General features: G+C 51.7%; 3 protein-coding genes across 8 annotated transcripts; all 3 read right to left on the bottom strand.

Moving 5' to 3' along the window:
- Positions 1–1,671: 1,671 nt before the first annotated feature.
- gpr19 (G protein-coupled receptor 19) lies at positions 1,672–5,440 on the bottom strand. Its single transcript, XM_086201504.1, has 2 exons — positions 5,139–5,440; positions 1,672–4,072 (listed from the first exon to the last, which is right to left on the bottom strand). The coding sequence occupies exon 2, from the start codon at positions 4,047–4,049 to the stop codon at positions 2,772–2,774; it is 1,278 nt and encodes a 425-aa protein (XP_086057630.1). The 5' UTR covers positions 4,050–4,072; positions 5,139–5,440; the 3' UTR covers positions 1,672–2,771.
- On the bottom strand, positions 4,167–5,975 carry LOC147262544 (uncharacterized). The gene is made up of 2 exons (XM_086202511.1): positions 5,943–5,975; positions 4,167–5,090 (listed from the first exon to the last, which is right to left on the bottom strand). The coding sequence occupies exons 1-2, from the start codon at positions 5,973–5,975 to the stop codon at positions 4,167–4,169; spliced, it is 957 nt and encodes a 318-aa protein (XP_086058637.1).
- A 280-nt stretch (positions 5,976–6,255) lies between these two features.
- On the bottom strand, positions 6,256–19,982 carry tbk1 (TANK-binding kinase 1). 6 transcript variants are annotated; one of them, XM_086201490.1, is made up of 21 exons: positions 19,887–19,982; positions 18,268–18,384; positions 17,752–17,892; positions 17,158–17,287; positions 16,008–16,189; positions 15,748–15,908; positions 15,565–15,675; positions 14,843–15,022; positions 13,458–13,654; positions 13,297–13,355; positions 13,089–13,180; positions 12,428–12,529; positions 8,632–8,710; positions 8,348–8,469; positions 8,173–8,249; positions 8,038–8,077; positions 7,854–7,955; positions 7,564–7,660; positions 7,390–7,490; positions 7,211–7,282; positions 6,256–6,846 (listed from the first exon to the last, which is right to left on the bottom strand). In XM_086201490.1, exons 2-21 carry the CDS (start codon positions 18,352–18,354, stop codon positions 6,807–6,809), a joined length of 2,172 nt encoding a protein of 723 aa, XP_086057616.1. In that variant the 5' UTR covers positions 18,355–18,384; positions 19,887–19,982; the 3' UTR covers positions 6,256–6,806. The 6 variants fall into 6 exon arrangements, with proteins under 6 accessions (XP_086057616.1, XP_086057618.1, XP_086057619.1 ...); XM_086201492.1 differs by lacking the exon at positions 19,887–19,982 and adding an exon at positions 19,233–19,365 and having other exon boundaries at positions 7,192–7,282; XM_086201493.1 differs by lacking the exon at positions 19,887–19,982 and adding an exon at positions 19,233–19,365 and having other exon boundaries at positions 7,198–7,282.
- Positions 19,983–20,015: the final 33 nt, after the last annotated feature.

Below are 20,015 nucleotides of genomic sequence, written 5' to 3'. Positions count from 1 at the left end.
GGGGGCAGGGGTTCGCTGCCTCTGGAAGGGAACCAGACTCTGATGAAAGGAAGCTCCGAAGTCAGCATTTAGTTTCAGGCTTTTACTTCCTGCTTGGCGAGTTCTTCACACGCCGGTTCCTCCGCCACTCTCCTTCCGTGTGTGATGTCATTCATGCGCTCTCGTCTCACGGCATCGCTGTCATTGGAGGACCTCGTGTGTCATGGAAGTTGTGATGAAGTATTTGATCAGTAATCAAACTGCAGATAGATTATTAGTTTTAAAGAGTAAAATATCAAATCATTCATTACTTTTTAATATCTATTTTTAAGTAAATCAATAATGAATTCCACTATTTTTGAAATAATTCAGTTCGATATCAGTTAACCAAATGCTTTGTTATTATTTCTGATACTTGTGCTCCTTGCTACTCCGTTTTTAGAGTTTTTGTCAAATCAAAATGGCGCCCTCACACGGCCAGTTTCCTCCTCAGAAACACCGTGAGCTGAGAACCACCTGAGACGTTCTACTTCTGGTTCCTCCAGACTCGTTGTGGTGGCCTCAGCTAGGAGAGAACAAATGAACCCTTTGGCCGCTGCGGCGCTCAGTAGGTGAAGGGAACCGTCTCTTTCTGTTGCTGCCGTCAGATCTTTTGATGAGACTGAACGTTATTTTCATAGATAATTAGTCTCAGGAGGCGCTGATAAAATGGCGGCCGGGATCGAGGGCCAGGCAATGATTCTAATGTTGTATTTATTTGTGGTGTTATTTTGTGTGTGCCTGCCTCTTTGGAGCCTTCTTATTTAACAGCTTCTGTTTTCCAGCGAGGTCACTGAACGCCTCACAAACACGAGCACTTTGTTGAAATGAAATAAACCAGATTGAAGTCTGACTGGAGTTGGTCTCTGCTGCACCTCTTGAGGGTTACTGGTCCCCGCTGGATGGCTCAGGAGCCGATGGTTCCTCCCGGCTCTGCCTGAAGGTCCGGTCCGGTGGCTCGTCTTGGGCCTCGAACCACAGCGACACCACAAGACGTTGAGTTGGACTCCATTTTATCCGTGAGGCAAAGGAAACGACAGCAGAACAAAAATACGTCGGTGGCGTCGTGTGTGACTCAGACGACGTCAATGTTAACATCTGTTTTGCTTAAGTATTTAATTAAAAAGTAACTTCCCATTTAAGAGACATTTGAATCCGTTTCTATTTGTTGCCTCAGAGACGGTAAGAATGTGGTTCTGCACTGAGTGCTCATTTGTTAGCACTAACGGACTGCTGACGTCCATCATGGTTGATACTTCCCTCCATAGTCACCTTTCACAACCCTCCAACACCAACAAAAGGGACTCGAGGGCTAAGTGGCTACCAACATCTTTAACGGTCACAGCTGTTCGAGTTTGTCCAGGTGGTGTTGAATGTAGCGAGTCCAAGATGAAGGGAGGAGACGCCCAGCAGACGGAGGCCCGCAGGCCAACCATGGGAGAGCGACAGTGGGGACGCCTCATCCACAAGAGCTGCCAGAGTGACACGAACCTTTCACTCCTCAGCTTTTTCCCATCAAACATGTTCAGGACTCCAAGTTGCTACGCGTCCTCCAACTAATGAAAAAAAACCAAACACTTCTCCAAACAAGTAAGACAGTTGGGATTAAAGCAGCTCCTGCAATGGGGATGTTTGCCCTCGCTCGCCCCAGAGTGGGCGTGGCCTCCGCCCTGCCTCACTCGTCGACTTGTGATGCAGTCGTAATTCAATTCATCTCCCACAAAAAACAAAGACACAAACACATTTGCTCCAAATTCACAGGAGGAATTACAGCCAAAGGGGGCGGGGCCATGGCCATACCTGCATGACAGAGGGTACATCAGTTTCAGTGGCACACCGGAGGAATCAAGGGTTGGTCAGCACCATGAAACTCTACTTCCTGTCTACTGAATCCTTCTAACTGCCTCCAGAGGGGCAGCTTGTCCTCCATCTTACCAAAAACATCCCCATCCTTACCCAGAAATCTGTGCTGCAGAACTCTGGGTGTCAAGTACAAACAAACATGGCAGAATGAATTCGAGAAACATGAATTCATAAGAAATCCAAATTTCTGAAGACTTTTTTTTGCCACTTTTATTTTTTGAGAAATTACTGAGGGAACAAACCATCGACTTCATACTGTAGCCAAATATGTCTGGTGACCACTGCCTACCAGCTACCCTGAGCTGGCTAGCCGAGGTTAACTAGCACACGAATATCATGTACTGAAATAAACCTTGTAGTAAACATGTTCTTCTTCCACTTGTCTTTATAAACGATATTTTCAATAATGTTGATGTGATTTGACAGACCCCAATCGTTTAACACAGTCGATGAGGACATTATTTTGTGTCTGGACCATCTTCTTCTATGTCACATTCATGCTAGCCTCTGTTAGCTAACTAACTGACCATTACTCTTCATAAAAGTCAAAGCTAAAATGCAACTTGTCGCCACTAAGAACATTAGCATGTACAACCATAGCACCTCCGATGTGTTTACAACAGACTAGGGTTAGCTAGCTAACAAGCAGACCGATGACAATTACAGTCTCACTTAGAAAAACAGCGCACTCTTCACAGATGTTGAAAACCTCCAACATCTGCCAGAGGGTTTGTTACAAAAGGAAAAAGCCCTTCATGTGACTGGAGCGGTTCTGGGTGAGGGTTTTTGTCGTAGTTGGATGTAGAGCGAGCCTGCTATGCTGGCTAGCGCTGAGGTTGCAGTCTCAGACTGCTTCACTCCTCTCAGTTCTAAAACGCTCCACACTTTTATTACACAAAGGTATTGGGAGGGTTGGTGTTCGTGGGCCACGCCACCTTCTTCTCCTTTGCCTCACGGTCAAAGGTATTGTAAACAGAGTCCTTGGCCATTGTCTTTGCCTGCACTGGGATGTCCACAACACCCACGTAGTTCTTCTTGGCCATGCGAGAGCTCGCTGTGATGGTGTAGGCGTTACTGCGGTAACATTTCATGGATGACATGCAGAAGGTCTCCCTCATGCCCCGCCTGAAGTTAGCGTTGTAGACCGAGTACAGAGTTGGTTTGGATGCTGTGGAGCTAAAGGAGATCCAGGCGATGGCAGCAAAAAAAAGCAGCCCTTTCCTGCTTGGACCTCCAGACTCCCGCGGGTGCCACAACTGGGCAACATAGAAGGGGGTCCAGGTGAGGAAGAAAACTGAATTGAGCATGAGGAACATTTTGATGGTCTTGACTTTAGTTCGTGGAACAATGTTCATCGTGCGGCGCACTGTGTGGCCGTCGGCACTGATCCTCCAGATATAGCGGACCACCCGCTGGTACAAGGACACAATCAACCCCATCGGGACCACAAAACCAAAGAGGAGGTGGGCCGCAGCGTAGGCGACACTGCCCCAGCTGTCTGGGAGGAAAAAGTCACAGTGCATGCTGTCGGATGGTGTGGTGCCATAGAAGAAGATGCAGGGGGACACGAAGGTTGCATCGAATAGCCATGACGCCAGGATCATCTTCTTCGCTTTCTCCCTGGACACCTTGAAGCTGAGCGGGTAGACAATTGTGTAGAAGCGGTCCACCGAGATTGATAGCAGGACGTAGACCTGCACACCGGGGCAAAGGTGCTGCAGGTAGCGCACGGTTTTGCAGGCAGCTGCGCTCAGCGGCCATCGGCCTGCTGCCACCTGCATGAGGATGAAGGGAGCGCAGCCCAGACTCATGAGCAGGTCAGCACAGGCAATTGCCACCACAAAGTAGTTCGTGGTGGACTGAGTCCGTCGGCTGCGGTGGATGACCACGCAGACAAGGGCGTTTCCAAGGATGGAGATCAGCCAGAGAACACCGAACACCAATCCCAGGACAGCCACCTCGCCAGACGTCAATTCATCGGAGGTGGAGGTCTGGTTCTGCTGGCCAGAGTCGGCGCCCTCGTGGCTGCAGAGGGGAGTTGTGGGTAAAGTTGCCAGGATGGTCAAGTTTTCCCTATCGGAGTAGTTAAATGACATCTGATATGTGAGCGGCAGAGTGTAGAGGGCGTGGCTAACGCCAACCGCGTTTGCTGGAGCATAAATCATCATGAGACCACCGGCAACCCGACCAGCTGGGAAGACAAACATCCACTGTCAGTCACATGACTTCTTTAGAGATCTGTTTTTAACATGTTCACATTCATAGACTTGTCCATCGTAGACTTGTCAATTGTCCATCAAGTCTATGATGGATACGTCTACAATGGACAAGTCTACGATGGACAAGACTACAATGGACAAGTGTACAATTGACAAGTCTACGATGGACAAGTCTACGATGGACAAGTCTGCGAAGGACACCTCTAGGATGGATACCTCTACAATGGACAGGTCTACGAAGGACAAGCCTACAATTGACAAGTCTACAATTGACAAGTCTGCGATGGACAAGTCTACGATGGATACCTCTACAAAGGACAAGTCTGTGATGGACAAGTGTACGATTGACAAGTCTGCGATGGACACCTCTACGATGGATACCTCTACAATGGACAAGTCTGTGATGGACAAGTCTGCGATGGACACCTCTACGATGGATACCTCTACGATGGACAAATCTGCAATGGACAAGTCTACAATGGACACCTCTACGATGGATACCTCTACAATGGACAAGTCTGCGATGGACACCTCTACGATGGATACCTCTACGATGGACAAATCTGCAATGGACAAGTCTACAATGGACACCTCTACGATGGATACCTCTACAATGGACAAGTCTGCAATAAACAAGTCTGCGATGGACACCTCTACGATGGATACCTCTACAATGGACAAGTCTGTGATGGACAAGTCTGCGATGGGCACCTCTACGATGGATACCTCTACAATGGACAAGTCTGCGATGGACAAGTCTACGATGGACAGGTCTGCGATGGATACCTCTACAATGGACAAGTCTGCGATGGACAAGTCTACGATGGACAGGTCTGCGATGGACAAGTCTACAATGGACACCTCTACGATGGATACCTCTACAATGGACAAGTCTGCAATAAACAAGTCTGCGATGGACACCTCCACGATGGACAATGGACCTGTCTCGTGCAGCTCCGTGGAGGCGGGTAGCCTCGCGTCGTTTCTTGACTATCAAACATGAACCTTCATCACATTCAACATCAGTAACCGTCTTACTTGTTTGTCATCATCACACCGAGGAGGAGGAGGAGGCCTCAACAGGTCTCCGACATCCCGCGTCCTCCGAGCGGCCGCAGCAAACGCAGCTTAGAGGCGACTCAGCGGCGGGACGACGCGCGTCATTGCGGGGTTTTTCCGTTCTTCAGTGCGGGTGAAGGAGAGGAAGAGGAGGAGGAAGAGGAGGAAGAGGAGGTCCGCGCAGGGAAACATGATGGCTGCTGGACGATGGAGCTGCTGCTGATGAAGAAGCTACATGTTTTCCTCTCTACGACCAGAGACGGAGCGAAGCCTCTGGCGGCCCGAGCACGCCCCCCCCCCCCCCCCTTCATTCTCAGAACAGGTAGTGACGTCACAAATCGAAACGAGCACAACCACCGAAAAGACGGGAACATAACGAATATTCATCTTTCATTGTTGGTTAAAATCAAAGTTAGTGCGCTCACTCCTGAGAAAACTACAATTAGGAAAGTCCTGTCCGGGTCAGCCTGGTGGAACTGGTCCTGGTAGCACCAGCTCCACCAGGCTGACCAATCACAAAGCTCCTGGTCCAAATGACCCGATGCAGTACTGATGTGATGTCACTTCAAATCATGGCGAGAGTGGAGTACAAACACTTAAAGGTCAAAGAGTACATTTTTAATTTTTGTTTGTGCGTTTAAGCGATCGTGAGGCGTCACCGTCTGTCCCATGATGTCATCAGGTCATCAGGCCAATGGCTGTGACCTCGCCGTCAACCTTCACTGCTACACGTCTGCTCTGGGAGAAGAGATGAAGCCCTCCATCTACAAGTGTCGGTCTGACGCTGACGGGGTTGCTGTCGCAGCATATCACCATGGTAACTGTAGTTCAGAGGAGGCAGTGATTTTCCGTCTGTCACTACAGGAGACCAAACACCAGCGTGCACGCACACACGCGCGCGAGAAACATCTGAACATCCGTCAGCAGAAGTCACTTCCATATTGCACCCCCCCCCCCCGACCATTGATGGCAAAACACAAATGAAACGATCACAATTTACCTCCCCTCCCGGGATGGATCGACCTCACAGGATGGACTCGTAAATATTTGCTTCAACAGGGGAGGGACACTCACGATGCGTGAAAAATTCAAGTAAAAACGAACTTTGCATGTCTCTAAACTTGTTTTTATTAGTCAGCTTGAGAACAGACGTCATCACAACAGCCAGTCGACTTCCACGCCTAACAACTGGACCGTTCCTGGGTTCGGGTGGAGGCCCGTCAAGGAGGACCTTCGTTCATGCGGCTCGTTTGAAGGTCCGTTAAGTGTAACTGTTTCGCACTCTGAATGGTAAATTTGGTGTTGAGGTCACATGACAAGGACATAAAAAAACCTCTTCATCAGCCAGAAAACAGTTAATGTCCAAATTCATACAAGCAGTGAAACCAGAACCAGTTTGTCAGTAAACAGCAGGAATTAGAACGACATTTGCGTTCATTATATTTCAGGGAATTAAGAGGTTCTGGTTGGTGGAACCAGAGGGTCGTCGGGTCTCAGAGTATCCACGGTGTCTTCATTCACTATCAGCAGCGGCGTCATACAAAAGCATCATCTCACAGTCGCATGTTATTTACAACAAAAAGACAAATATTATGTACAAGACGCTGGAAAGGACGGATGCTGAGCATCCTCCTCCGTCGATGTCCCTTAACCTCGCAACGCTCCGTCCAGCGTCAACGTGCCAAATCTGAAAGAAGAATGAACCATTTTTCATCCTCAGATGTTTGTTTTAAGATCACTTCAAGAGGCAATTTGAGAGAGTTAGGTAGTTAGGGAGCAAAAAGCAAAATAAACCATTAGCCTAGCTTAGCACAAAGACTGGAAGCTAGGGGAACGGCTAGCTTAGCCCAAAAACCAAGACTGGAGGGAATGAGACACTGTTAGTCCATATTAGCACAGACACTGGGATCAGAGAGTAACAGCTAGCCTAGCTGAACACAAAAACCTGGAATTAGGGCGTTAGTGTGAATGGTGACTGAGCACAAAGGCATTGCCAGCAGGCTGCTCTTTATGCTAAGCTAGGCTAAAGCACCTGGACCTGTCTATGTCACCTCTCCAGGAAGTGGTTGTTCTCTGCCAGTTCTTTCACGACTCCCTCCATCTCCTCCTTCAGCTTCTTCATCCTGAAAACCCGTCACATAACGATGATGTCATCAGTGTCCCAGTAGATATAATTGGTTGTTTCTTCGTGTTAAACATGAACATGTGACGCGAGCATAAGGAGTCTCACCCGAGCGTCATCTCCACAAGCGTGTTCTGACTCAGGTAGGCTTGAGGCTTCATCCCGCTGGACACCAGAGGAAGAACCTTTGGTGGCAGCTGCTCCTGCAGCTATGACACACCGTCATCAACACACACATTCAATCATCGCTGCGCTTGTTAAGCAGCGGCGGCAGTGGCGTACCTTGATGGTCCTCTCCATTAGCATAGTCACCTCCTTCTCGATGCTGATCAGCTGACTGGACAGACTGAGCAGCTGCTTCCTCACATGATGAACTTTCCTGCAAAGACACACACACACGCAAACGCATCCTTTCTTCTTCTTCTTCTCTCTGTAAATGCTGCTGAGACCATCTGAATTTCCCCAGGATGGGACTTTAAAGTATTCTTATTATTATCATACGCTTCCACTGTTGACATGGTCGCTAGGCAACCTCAGAGCAAGTCAGCAGACAGTGACGGGAATCAAGTTACCTCATCCACTCCTCGCTCTTCGAGATGAAGAGACGGTATTTCATGGCGCATTCCTCGGTGAACAAAGACCTGGCTTTGCTGGCGTGAAGGACGAGTTTCTGTCTGTGGACGAACAAGCACACGTCAGGACTGAAGACGAGGAGCTGGCGGGACGCTGCATCAGGTCTACACCCACTCAACCTACTTGTCAAACTTATGGATCTGCTCCTCATTGTATGGCAGACCTGAGTTTGGGAACACGAGTCAGCAGCAGGTTAAAGACGACAAACACACACTTGAGGTGATGGGATCCTGACTGGACGCACGAATTTAAACTCACGTCGCTCTGCTTTGTCCTTCTTGAACTGCTGGTAGATGGCAGTGATGGCGTCCAGCAGCACTTTGATTTTCTCCACGCTAAACAAACAAGACCACAGTCAAACACCAGTGTATCTCACACTGACACACAGACCAAACACACATATACATACACACACGCACACACACACACACACTTCCTGTCATCAGGGTGTGTTCCAACTTGCTGCGTCCAGCTGTCAGTCAACAGGCCTCCTGACAGGAACTTGCTCTTGATGTCTTGTGCCGTTCGTTCGATCGGCTCCAGGGAGCCTGAGATCTGATGTACAAACACCATAGCAACCACCCATCAGGTGATGACACCATCACAACAAGCTCCTTGCTACAACTGTCACAATAGCAACCAGCTGGCTACATGTGATGAAACCATAGCAACCGCTTGACATTAAACACATGAGAAGCTTGGTGGCGAAGGACTCACTCTGACAACTTTCTTGTGCATGTCGGAGATCTCGTCGTACTCTGATGACAGCATGTTGGCCTGCACAAACACGTCGAACCTGCAGAGATGAGATGGGGAGAAGAGGTGGGCGGAGATGACTAGAGGTGGGCGGAGACGACTAGAGGTGGGTAGAGGTGGGCGGAGACGACTAGAGGTGGGTGGAGATGACTAGAGGTGGGCGGAGACAACTAGAGGTGGGCGGAGACAACTAGAGGTGGGCAGAGATGACTAGAGGTGGGTAGAGGTGGGCGCAGATGACTAGAGGTGGGCGGAGACGACTAGAGGTGGGTAGAGGTGGGCGGAGACGACTAGAGGTGGGTGGAGATGACTAGAGGTGGGTGGAGACAACTAGAGGTGGGCGGAGACAACTAGAGGTGGGCAGAGATGACTAGAGGTGGGTAGAGGTGGGCGCAGATGACTAGAGGTGGGCGGAGATGACTAGAGGTGGGCGGAGACAAGAAGAGGTGGGTGGAGATGACTAGAGGTGGGCGGAGACGACTAAAGGTAGGCGGAGATGACTAGAGGTGGGCGGAGATGACTAGAGGTGGGTAGAGGTGGGCGGAGATGACTAGAGGTGGGCGGAGACAAGAAGAGGTGGGTGGAGATGACTAGAGGTGGGCGGAGACGACTAGAGGTGGGCGGAGACAAGAAGAGGTGGGTGGAGATGACTAGAGGTGGGAAGAGATGACAAGAGGCGGGCGGAGACGACTAGAGGTGGGAAGAGATGACAAGAGGCGGGCGGAGACGACTAGAGGTGGGCGGAGATGACTAGAGGTGGGTAGAGGTGGGCGGAGAGAACTAGAGGTGGGTAGAGGTGGGCGGAGATGACTAGAGGTGGGTGGAGATGACTAGAGGTGGGTAGAGGTGGGCGGAGACGACTAGAGGTGGGTGGAGATGACTAGAGGTGGGTGGAGACAACTAGAGGTGGGCGGAGACAACTAGAGGTGGGCAGAGATGACTAGAGGTGGGTAGAGGTGGGCGCAGATGACTAGAGGTGGGCGGAGACAAGAAGAGGTGGGTGGAGATGACTAGAGGTGGGCGGAGACGACTAAAGGTAGGCGGAGATGACTAGAGGTGGGCGGAGATGACTAGAGGTGGGTAGAGGTGGGCGGAGATGACTAGAGGTGGGTAGAGGTGGGCGGAGATGACTAGAGGTGGGCGGAGACAAGAAGAGGTGGGTGGAGATGACTAGAGGTGGGAAGAGATGACAAGAGGCGGGCGGAGACGACTAGAGGTGGGCGGAGATGACTAGAGGTGGGTAGATGTGGGCGGAGAGAACTAGAGGTGGGTAGAGGCGGGCGGAGACGACTAGAGGTGGGTGGAGATGACTAGAGGTGGGTAGAGGTGGGCGGAGACGACTAGAGGTGGGCGGAGATGAGTAGAGGTGGGCGGAGACAACTAGAGGTGGGTAGAGGTGGGCGGAGATGACTAGAGGTGGGTAGAGGTGGGCGGAGATGACTAGAGGTGGGCGGAGATGACTAGAGGTGGGTAGAGGTGGGCGGAGACGACTAGAGGTGGGTAGAGGTGGGCGGAGATGACTAGAGGTGGGTAGAGGTGGGCGGAGATGACTAGAGGTGGGCGGAGATGACTAGAGGTGGGCGGAGACGACTAGAGGTGGGCGGAGACGACTAGAGGTGGGCGGAGATGACTAGAGGTGGGTGGAGACGACTAGAGGTGGGCGGAGATGACTAGAGGTGGGCGGAGATGACTAGAGGTGGGCGGAGACGACTAGAGGTGGGTGGAGATGACTAGAGGTGGGTGGAGATGACTACAGGTGGGTAGAGGTGGGCGGAGATGATTAGAGGTGGGCGGAGACAAGAAGAGGTGGGTGGAGATGACTAGAGGTGGGCGGAGACGACTAAAGGTAGGCGGAGATGACTAGAGGTGGGCGGAGATGACTAAAGGTAGGCGGAGATGACTAGAGGTGGGCGGAGATGACTAGAGGTGGGCGGAGACGACTAGAGGTGGGCGGAGACGACTAGAGGTGGGTGGAGATGACTAGAGGTGGGAAGAGATGACAAGAGGCGGGCGGAGACGACTAGAGGTGGGCGGAGATGACTAGAGGTGGGTAGAGGTGGGCGGAGATGACTAGAGGTGGGCGGAGACAAGAAGAGGTGGGTGGAGATGACTAGAGGTGGGAAGAGATGACAAGAGGCGGGCGGAGACGACTAGAGGTGGGCGGAGATGACTAGAGGTGGGCGGAGACGACTAAAGGTAGGCGGAGATGACTAGAGGTGGGCGGAGATGACTAGAGGTGGGTAGAGGTGGGCGGAGATGACTAGAGGTGGGTAGAGGTGGGCGGAGATGACTAGAGGTGGGCGGAGACAAGAAGAGGTGGGTGGAGATGACTAGAGGTGGGAAGAGATGACAAGAGGCGGGCGGAGACGACTAGAGGTGGGCGGAGATGACTAGAGGTGGGTAGATGTGGGCGGAGAGAACTAGAGGTGGGTAGAGGCGGGCGGAGACGACTAGAGGTGGGTGGAGATGACTAGAGGTGGGTAGAGGTGGGCGGAGACGACTAGAGGTGGGCGGAGATGAGTAGAGGTGGGCGGAGACAACTAGAGGTGGGTAGAGGTGGGCGGAGATGACTAGAGGTGGGTAGAGGTGGGCGGAGATGACTAGAGGTGGGCGGAGATGACTAGAGGTGGGTAGAGGTGGGCGGAGACGACTAGAGGTGGGTAGAGGTGGGCGGAGATGACTAGAGGTGGGTAGAGGTGGGCGGAGATGACTAGAGGTGGGCGGAGATGACTAGAGGTGGGCGGAGACGACTAGAGGTGGGCGGAGACGACTAGAGGTGGGCGGAGATGACTAGAGGTGGGTGGAGACGACTAGAGGTGGGCGGAGATGACTAGAGGTGGGCGGAGATGACTAGAGGTGGGCGGAGACGACTAGAGGTGGGTGGAGATGACTAGAGGTGGGTGGAGATGACTACAGGTGGGTAGAGGTGGGCGGAGATGATTAGAGGTGGGCGGAGACAAGAAGAGGTGGGTGGAGATGACTAGAGGTGGGCGGAGACGACTAAAGGTAGGCGGAGATGACTAGAGGTGGGCGGAGATGACTAAAGGTAGGCGGAGATGACTAGAGGTGGGCGGAGATGACTAGAGGTGGGCGGAGACGACTAGAGGTGGGCGGAGACGACTAGAGGTGGGTGGAGATGACTAGAGGTGGGAAGAGATGACAAGAGGCGGGCGGAGACGACTAGAGGTGGGCGGAGATGACTAGAGGTGGGTAGAGGTGGGCGGAGAGAACTAGAGGTGGGTAGAGGTGGGCGGAGATGACTAGAGGTGGGTGGAGATGACTAGAGGTGGGTAGAGGTGGGCGGAGACGACTAGAGGTGGGTGGAGATGACTAGAGGTGGGTGGAGACAACTAGAGGTGGGCGGAGATGACTAGAGGTGGGTGGAGATGACTAGAGGTAGGCGGAGACGACTGGAGGTGGGTGGAGATGACGAGAGGTGGGCGGAGACGACTAGAGGTGGGCGGAGACAACTAGAGGTGGGCGGAGACAACTAGAGGTGGGTAGAGGTGGGCGAAGATGACTAGAGGTGGGCGGAGACAAGAAGAGGTGGGTGGAGATGACTAGAGGTGGGAAGAGATGACAAGAGGCGGGTAGAGGTGGGTGGAGATGACTAGAGGTGGGTGGAGATGACTAGAGGTGGGAAGAGATGACAAGAGGCGGGTAGAGGTGGGCGGAGACGACGAGAGGTGGGCGGAGACAAGTAGAGGTGGGTGGAGACGACTAGAGGTGGGCGGAGATGCCGCTCAGTGCCACTCACAGCTGCTCAGTCCTCTCCAGGATCTGGGTGCAGTAGCTACACAGGTGGAACACCTCTGATTTCTTGTGTAGGATCTCACTGTAGTCCTCCTTCATCAGCTCTCTGGAGGAGGAGGAGCAGACACGATGAAGATGATCCTCACAACTACAGAGATTACAGGCTGAATTATAATCCAGCATCAATGCAGCTTGTCTGTTTGTGCATTTTCTCAGCCATCCAGGTCATCGGAATTCTAATAAAGAATAAATTTAGGCAACAGGACTCACCTCTGAAAGTAAAAAACACTTCAAGAGTTGAGTCCAGTTGCTGAAATTGATTCTTTTTGAGAAATCCATCTTGTAATACCACTTTGTTCCAGAAGAGGCAACGCAGAGTCACTGTATGGTGCGGCAGCATTGGTCCTGACCAGCTGGCCGCGTATCAAGCTTGTGCTGTGATTGTGAACTGATGGCTGCGCCCACAGCTAATGCTAAGGAAGTTAGCATTTCTCAGACTTGAAATGAAATATTAATTGAATCACTTTGACCAGAAAATATCAAGGGAAGGAAGGTCGCGTCTCCTTCCTTCCAAATGGTCTGCTACATGCTGCCTCCTGCTGGTTTGGAGTGTTGTTTGATGTGAAATTAAACAAGTCATCACAGTCACTCTGATGTCCACTGACATTAAACCACGAACTCCTTTCCGCACCAGCTCCTGGTACACCAGCAGAGACTCCGACGTTTTCCACAGATGTCCAACATCTCCTGCAAATGTCTGAGACACAGAAGGAATCAAGGTTTACCGGTGTGACAACCGTCCACCCCTCGCGTCAATCAGTATCTTGTAACGCTGACACACCGCAGCAGCCAGACAAGATGAGACATCAGTACCTTGGCGTAGCTGGCGTCCAGGTCCAGGTCATAGCGAGGCTGGACTTTAGGAGGACTGGCTGTGAGGACAGAAACACTGCTGAGCACTTTCAGGTGTCAAAATCAAAGAACTGGAACTGTCTTTTAGTGGTGGACGTGTAACAGTGAGCTGCGGCACATACGGTCTTCAAAGATGAGGCCCACGGTGGTGACTGATTCGCGGCTGACCAGCATGATGGGGTTGTCTCTGGAGGTCTCAGGGAAGGTCTTGGCTTGGCGGTTAGGGTCGAGGATGAGGCGGCGGCCCTCGTACAGCAGCTCCTGGTTATGCAGTGGGATGCTGGTCCTGCGAGACAGCAGCTCCTGGAAGTGCGTCGCCCTGTGGACACATCAGTTAAATCTGGTAGCTGCAATTGAGACCAACGAGTTAACTCGATATGACACGAGCAGCCACGAGCTGAAGACAGGAGCTGAAGACAGGAGCTGAAGACAGGAGCAGCCCAGCACCTATTTGATCTAGAGAGATCATCAGATGTTGAGTGGCCGGCGCCCTGCTCTGAGATGGCACAGACGTGTCCACAGGACAAGTAATAATCAGACACCTTGTCGGCCTGATCCTGGATCAGCTTCAGCAGCAAAGCTTTATTGTTACTTTGGTTTTGTTAGAAATGATTTGAGAGCCATAATCCGAAAAAAAAATCTAACAGGAAGTCAAATGATTCAGTTGTTAGTAGCTAAGCTAGCATCACTTGCATTCCTCTACCAGAAGCCAGGGGCCCGTTCCAGGAAGGAGGCCCCACCTCCTCGGAGTCCGGCCCTGAACTGTGAGCTGATTCACCCTCTGATGGAAACTCTAGGTTCTGGTCTCAGATCAGCTGGTCTGAGTTCTTTCATCAACTCTGACTAGGTTCCCTCTGAGTTCAAAGCCCACATGAACGGAGCCCCGGTACTACGAGGCCCCGGCAGACCTCCCTCCTCTGAACCAGAGATCCTGGCGCTCCTGCGGCCAGTAGGAACTCATTTTAGGGGGAAGCGAGGAGCAGCGAAGGAGAGAGAGAGGATTGGAGTGAGAGCAAGCAGCTGCTGAGTCCCTGTGTCAGTGGGAACCTTTCTGTCGGTTCAGCACGGATCTCAGTTCTGACTGACAGGTGGTACCAGCGCAGCGGTGCTGAAGCTGAACTGGGTTTTCATGCAGGTGAAATATGAGGATCAGCTTCAATGTCTGAAACTCAGTCAGAATCATTCAGAATCATTCAGGGGCTTCAGCTCCGGGGCCTGAACTCTGTTTTTCAGGTTTGCATGAAATGCCTTCATGAAGCAGAGGACTCAGACACCCCCCCCCCCCCCAACCTGCTTTCTGAAACAGGCCCCTGGGGGTCTGAGGATCCTGCAGGATCTTAGCTGGTGTCAGGCCAGCCCTCTTCTGGGCAGAGACCTTGGATGTTGGCCCTGGACTCTGCTGGAACCACCTGTGTGTATCTGAAGTCGAGCAACTTGTTGTGAAGTGCCTCCATGTGTTGCTGACTCAGCACTGAATGGTTGTGACCGTTAGCTCGCCGGCGCTCACGTGTTGTACTCGTGGATGTAGACGTGGTGCAGCGTGGCCTGCTGCAGACTGAAGACATAGACGACGGTCCGATGCAGGATGTCGTTGGTTTCAGCGAAGAACTGGTCAAAGCCCCAACACTTCTCCTGGTCTGCCTCCAGGATGTTGGCGAGCACGGGCGTCAGCAGGCTCTGCAGCCCCCTGAAGACACAAGAACCCATGAGACAGGACTGGCGGACTTTGAGCTGCTCATTGGTATTTGATGAAGTCAATGTCTGTTATTTTGTTGTGGCGTAGCTGCCAGCCACTGGAGGGACTGGCAGGGCTGAAACTGGACCGATGGGTCCGCCACAGGTCGAAGGTTAATGACTTCAACAAATGAGCTTCTTCACTGGAGAACGAGGAACGGGTTCACACACTTAAACACAGACCAACGTAGGAAGCATTGGTACGGTCACTTCTCGTCTCCTGCTGACCAAGACCCTGCAGAACCGACAGCAGAGTGCCCCCTGCTGGACACGCTACGTCACACCAGGGTTCATCACGACAAGCGATAAAAACTTTTTAGCTGATATGACGCATCATTTATAGACTGATAAATGGGCGGGGCTCTAATAAAACACGTGATAGAGTGACTCAACTTCAGACAGAAGTCAGCTCCCAAAAAGACCCTTCAACATTCCACGTACTCTAGTTTGAGACCCCTGGATGCAGGTTCAGAAGGTGCGACCGTCTGGACTTACTTGGACAGACTGCAGGACACCGGCATCTCAGTGCTCCACTCGATCTTCCCGTTCTCACACTTCTGGTGACCTGAGATCGTCCCCGAAGGTTTCTCCGTGATGATTTTATACCTGCGAGAGCATCGTGTTGCTGGATTAAACTGTTTGCCATCTCACCACAATCGTGACAGCAACACCACTCACATCACTTCCTTGTTCCTGCGTGGCCCCTCGAACGGCCTGAAGGGGAGGCTGCCGGTGGCGGCATGGTAGAAGGTAACGCCGATGCTCCACAGGTCCACAGTGGCACCGTACTTCTTCTGGTGGTCCTTCCTCAACACAGCGCGCTCATACATGTCCGGGTGCTGCTCACACAGAGAGGCTTTTACAACATGACAACTGTCCCGATGATGTCATCAGCTTTTTATTACAGACAACAGCGGTGGCAGTGAACGCCTCCTCACCAGATATTCTTCAGTGCCATACAGAGACACAAACTGCTCGTCGTCTTCCAGCTCTCGGGCAGCACCAAAGTCTGTAAGCTTGTAGACGGAGCGTCCGTCCTCTCCGATCACCCGCATGATGTTTCCAGGTTTGATGTCTCGGTGGACGATGCCGTACTCCCTCAGGTGGTTCATACCTGCCACTATCGGCAGCCAATAAGAGAGCAGCACGTCAACATGAGCTCGTGATTGCAGAAGGACTTTCACCACAACAGCTTGGAACTTAGAAGAACGCCCACTTTTAGTCTCTTAGCTTCCATCGTCCCCAGAGCTGAGACCCAGGCTAGCTAGCTTAGCCCATAGGCTGGTAGTGGGTGGGGAGTTTTAGCATCAGCTAGCTCAGGTCCAGGCTAGCTAGCTTAGCCCATAGGCTGGTAGTGGGTGGGAAGTTTTAGCCTCAGCTAGCTCAGGTCCAGGCTAGTTAGCTTCGCCCATAGGCTGTTAGTGGGTGGGTAGTGTTAGTATCAGCTAGTTCAGGTCCATGCTAGTTAGCTTAGCCCATAGGCTGGTAGTGGGTGGGAAGTTTTAGCCTCAGCTAGCTCAGGTCCAGGCTAGTTAGCTTAGCCCATAGGCTGGTAGTGGGTGGGAAGTTTTAGCCTCAGCTAGTTCAGGTCCATGCTAGTTAGCTTAGCCCAATGGCTGTTAGTGGGTGGGAAGTGTTAGCATCAGCTAGCTCAGGTCCAGGCTAATTAGATTAGCCCGATGGCTGGTAGTGGTTGAGAAGTGTTAGCATCAGCTAGCTAAGGTCCAGGCTAGTTAAGTACAGGAAAGTAGTTCCGGCTACGTGTCTGATTCTACCACTACAACGTCTCCTCATGTTAAACTGATATTCATCACCAAGGTTACACACAACCCTCCTGATATTAATGCAGGCAGAGATGGAGCTACGCTAACACTTCCCACCCACTACCAGTCACTGTGCTAAGCTAACTAGCCTGGGTCTCAGCTCCCTGGAGAAGTTCATTATCTCTTTGTCTGTCTCTGGGGACGATGGACAAGAAGAGACTTTCCCTCCCAGTGGGTGTGTTGCTTTCTGGTCACAGACTCATGCTGAGTCATGCTGAGTCATGTTGAGTCGTCCAGTCTCGTCTCTGTGTGTGAGGGGTCTCACCGACATCGTGCAGGACGATGAGGAATTCATCCTCAGGAAGTCCATAAGCGTTGGACGACTCCTCCAGCACAGTGTAGAGACTCCCGCAGGGACAGTACTCCATCACCAGGACCTTGTGACGGGTGTTGGACTGAGGGAGAGGAGGGTGAGACACATCTCCATTCATCTCTGATGGACCTCCGGCTGAATAACAACACACCCCATCAGCTGATGCGGTGTGTTGAAGCAGAACCACAGAGAAGCACCAACAGTTGCGTGTCATCACAATGTCAACACTGAGGGCGGAGCTCGCCAAGGGACCGAGTCCTTTTGGATTTCTGTCTGCTGCCTTTAGTTTCAAACTGATGAAGGTGCAACTTTCTCTCTCTACAAAAATCTATGTGGCTCGCCCATCAGCTGATTTTGTGATGGCAAACAGACGTCACGCGTGTGCTCATGGTGACATGGAGGGGGGAGATCAGAGACACGCGATCACGGAAGACTCATCGAGACACCATGTGTGACCTCACTCACTCAGACATCTGTGCATGATTGGCTCTCTGCAAATGCTCCGTCACCATTTGGACAAGTTTAACCCCGCCCCCCAGCACTGACCTCCTCCTCCACGGCGAACAGCTTAACGATGTTCTTATGGTTAAGTTTCTTCAGAACCTCGAACTCTCTCATCTGGACATCCAGTGGCCTCAGGAAGCTCAGGTTGTTGAAGACTTTGACGGCGTACAGATCGCCCGTTTTCTGTGGAAACACAAGCAGAGCGAAGCGGGTTTGGTGGACGGGCTTCTGCCACTTCCTCTTCACTCAGAATGTTCTCACTGGACAGCAGCGACATCATTGACATCTGGAAAAACCCTTTCAGTGGAATTACATCAACGAACAATTCTTCTGGATGATCACCAACGTAACCATGGCAACAGGCTGCGTGAATGATCAGTCAGAACGAGCAGGCAGGAAGTTGGTTAGTTAAGTTCCAGGGTGAACAGCCGTCTGATTCAGCCCTGCTGTTCCCTCTGGAACGTCCCTCTCCTGTGTGTGTGTGTGTGTGTGTGTGTGTGTGTGTGTGTGTGTGTGTTGTCGTCACACGAGGCAGGGACCTCTGACCTCCCGTCTCACCTTGTGTCGTCCGCGGTAAACATTGGCTGTAGCGCCCTGACCCAGCAGATCTGAGATCAGCCACAGGTAGTTGGTGGTGCTCTGCATCCTGATGGCTTCACGTGATCCTGAACACACCTGTCAATCACCCAGTTACAATCCACACACACAAGTAATCCATTACTTCCTCATGTGATTGATAATCATTGATAATTGAAACATATACATATGTGTGTGTGTATATACACACACACATATGTATGTAAAAACATATACTCATATATATAAATGTATATACTCACTTATATATGATGTATAATTGTGAGTATATATATAAATGTGTACATATATGTATATGTGCACACACGTGTGTACGACTAAAGATGATTGACGTCTCTGATCAAACGATCTTCCTGACCCTTTGATGTCAAAGCCGTCAAACTGAGACGTCCAGACGGAAACAGAATTATTGACCTCCTGTTCTCTCGTGGGCGCGAGTTCCTTGCACCTTCAGGGACATTTGCGGCGTCCATAACCCTTCTGTCAATTGCAGAGTCGTGACGTCACCGTGGGAAATTCCCTTCAGGCCTCAACAACAAAAATCTGAATCGCCATCAACCGTTTCAATCGTGTTTATGAACCGGAACGGCACCCCGGTTGCCTCCGTCGTGCCTCGGTCAGACTCGCAGGTTCTCCGCCTCCGACGTCCGCTAACATCCCGCACCGCTCGGCGCGCGTCCCCGGTCGTCTCGCGCTGCTCTCAGCGACCGTCTCCGACAGAGGCGACTATTCTGTTCAGGTATTTATGCTCCCAGGATGGCTGTCGAGCCGCTTCCCTCATGCTAACAGGCTACCAGGCTACCCGTCACACAGAGCCGAGTACCGGTCCGGTCGCCAGCACGTCGAGCGGAGAACCAGTGACGGCGCAGGAATACCCTCCGATTTTTACAAGAAAACGGGTCTTTTCGTGTTGTTTATTTCCTCACCCTTCTCTCTGAGGCCAGGTCCTATCCTTCCGCTGTTTCTGGTCACGTGACCATCACCGGCCTATCTCGCATACCGTAACACTGAGTAAAGCAGCGCCAAGACAAATGTACTCGCGAAACCCGCACCCGAGGGTCGGTTGCCGTCGCCGTCATTTTCCGCTTCATTAACATCCGGTTCTAAATATTACTTGAATTTCCGACTCATTAACATTTAACTGAGACGTACCGCAGAAATGCCACTGTCCGCAACTATTACCGTTATTACGGTAGTTGAAGAGAAAAGAAGACATGAAACGGAAACTCAATATCGAGGCTTCTCCTCCTCACGACCCCGACGAGTCGCACTCGGAAGGAACCCACCCGAGTGGTCGAACATTGGGATTGATCACTGATTCTGATTCGGTACTGGCAGAACAAGTTCCAGTATTACGGGGAAGTTGTTCCAACGCCCCCGGCGCCAGTGGAAGCTTCAGGCTCCTTAACAGCGGCGGAATCCGAAAACACCGAACCGTCCTGTCAGAACGGAGGTCGGTCCCGGGTGTTACGGCCTTCCGCCGCTGTTGTCCAGCTGTGGCCTGAGTTGGTAGAAGTGATCCTTGAGCAGCTACAAGGTTTCCAACAATTATGGTTCACAATATTACAAAAACCACGTGCAAGATTCAAGCCTGGAACTCCTCTTCTTCCAGTCCAGCCTGAAATCCTTCCTCAGGTTGCGTCTCCACCCTCGGGCTCAGATGCTGCCACGCCTCCATCATGGGAAACACGTCAGAGACGAAGCCATTC

Source organism: Aulostomus chinensis, chromosome 4, assembly GCF_037954235.1.
Source record: "Aulostomus chinensis isolate RoL2024-O1b breed Wild chromosome 4, RoL_Achi_v1.0, whole genome shotgun sequence".
Lineage (NCBI taxonomy): Eukaryota > Metazoa > Chordata > Actinopteri > Syngnathiformes > Aulostomidae > Aulostomus > Aulostomus chinensis.
This window is presented reverse-complemented; position numbering and strand designations above follow the sequence as displayed.

Excerpts from the sequence above, each read along its gene's own strand:
- gpr19 (XM_086201504.1), bottom strand. The coding sequence starts at position 4,049 with ATGATGATTTATGCTCCAGCAAACGCGGTTGGCGTTAGCCACGCCCTC.
- tbk1 (XM_086201490.1), bottom strand. The coding sequence starts at position 18,354 with ATGCAGAGCACCACCAACTACCTGTGGCTGATCTCAGATCTGCTGGGT. Across the intron at positions 15,676-15,747 it reads CGCAGGAACAAGGAAGTGAT|GTATAAAATCATCACGGAGA; the intron begins GTGAGTGGTGTT and ends ATGCTCTCGCAG. Across the intron at positions 8,250-8,347 it reads ACACACCCTGATGACAGGAA|CGTGGAGAAAATCAAAGTGC; the intron begins GTGTGTGTGTGT and ends TTGTTTGTTTAG.
- LOC147262544 (XM_086202511.1), bottom strand. The coding sequence starts at position 5,975 with ATGGTGATATGCTGCGACAGCAACCCCGTCAGC. Across the intron at positions 5,091-5,942 it reads GCGACAGCAACCCCGTCAGC|TCAAGAAACGACGCGAGGCT; the intron begins GTCAGACCGACA and ends CATGTTTGATAG.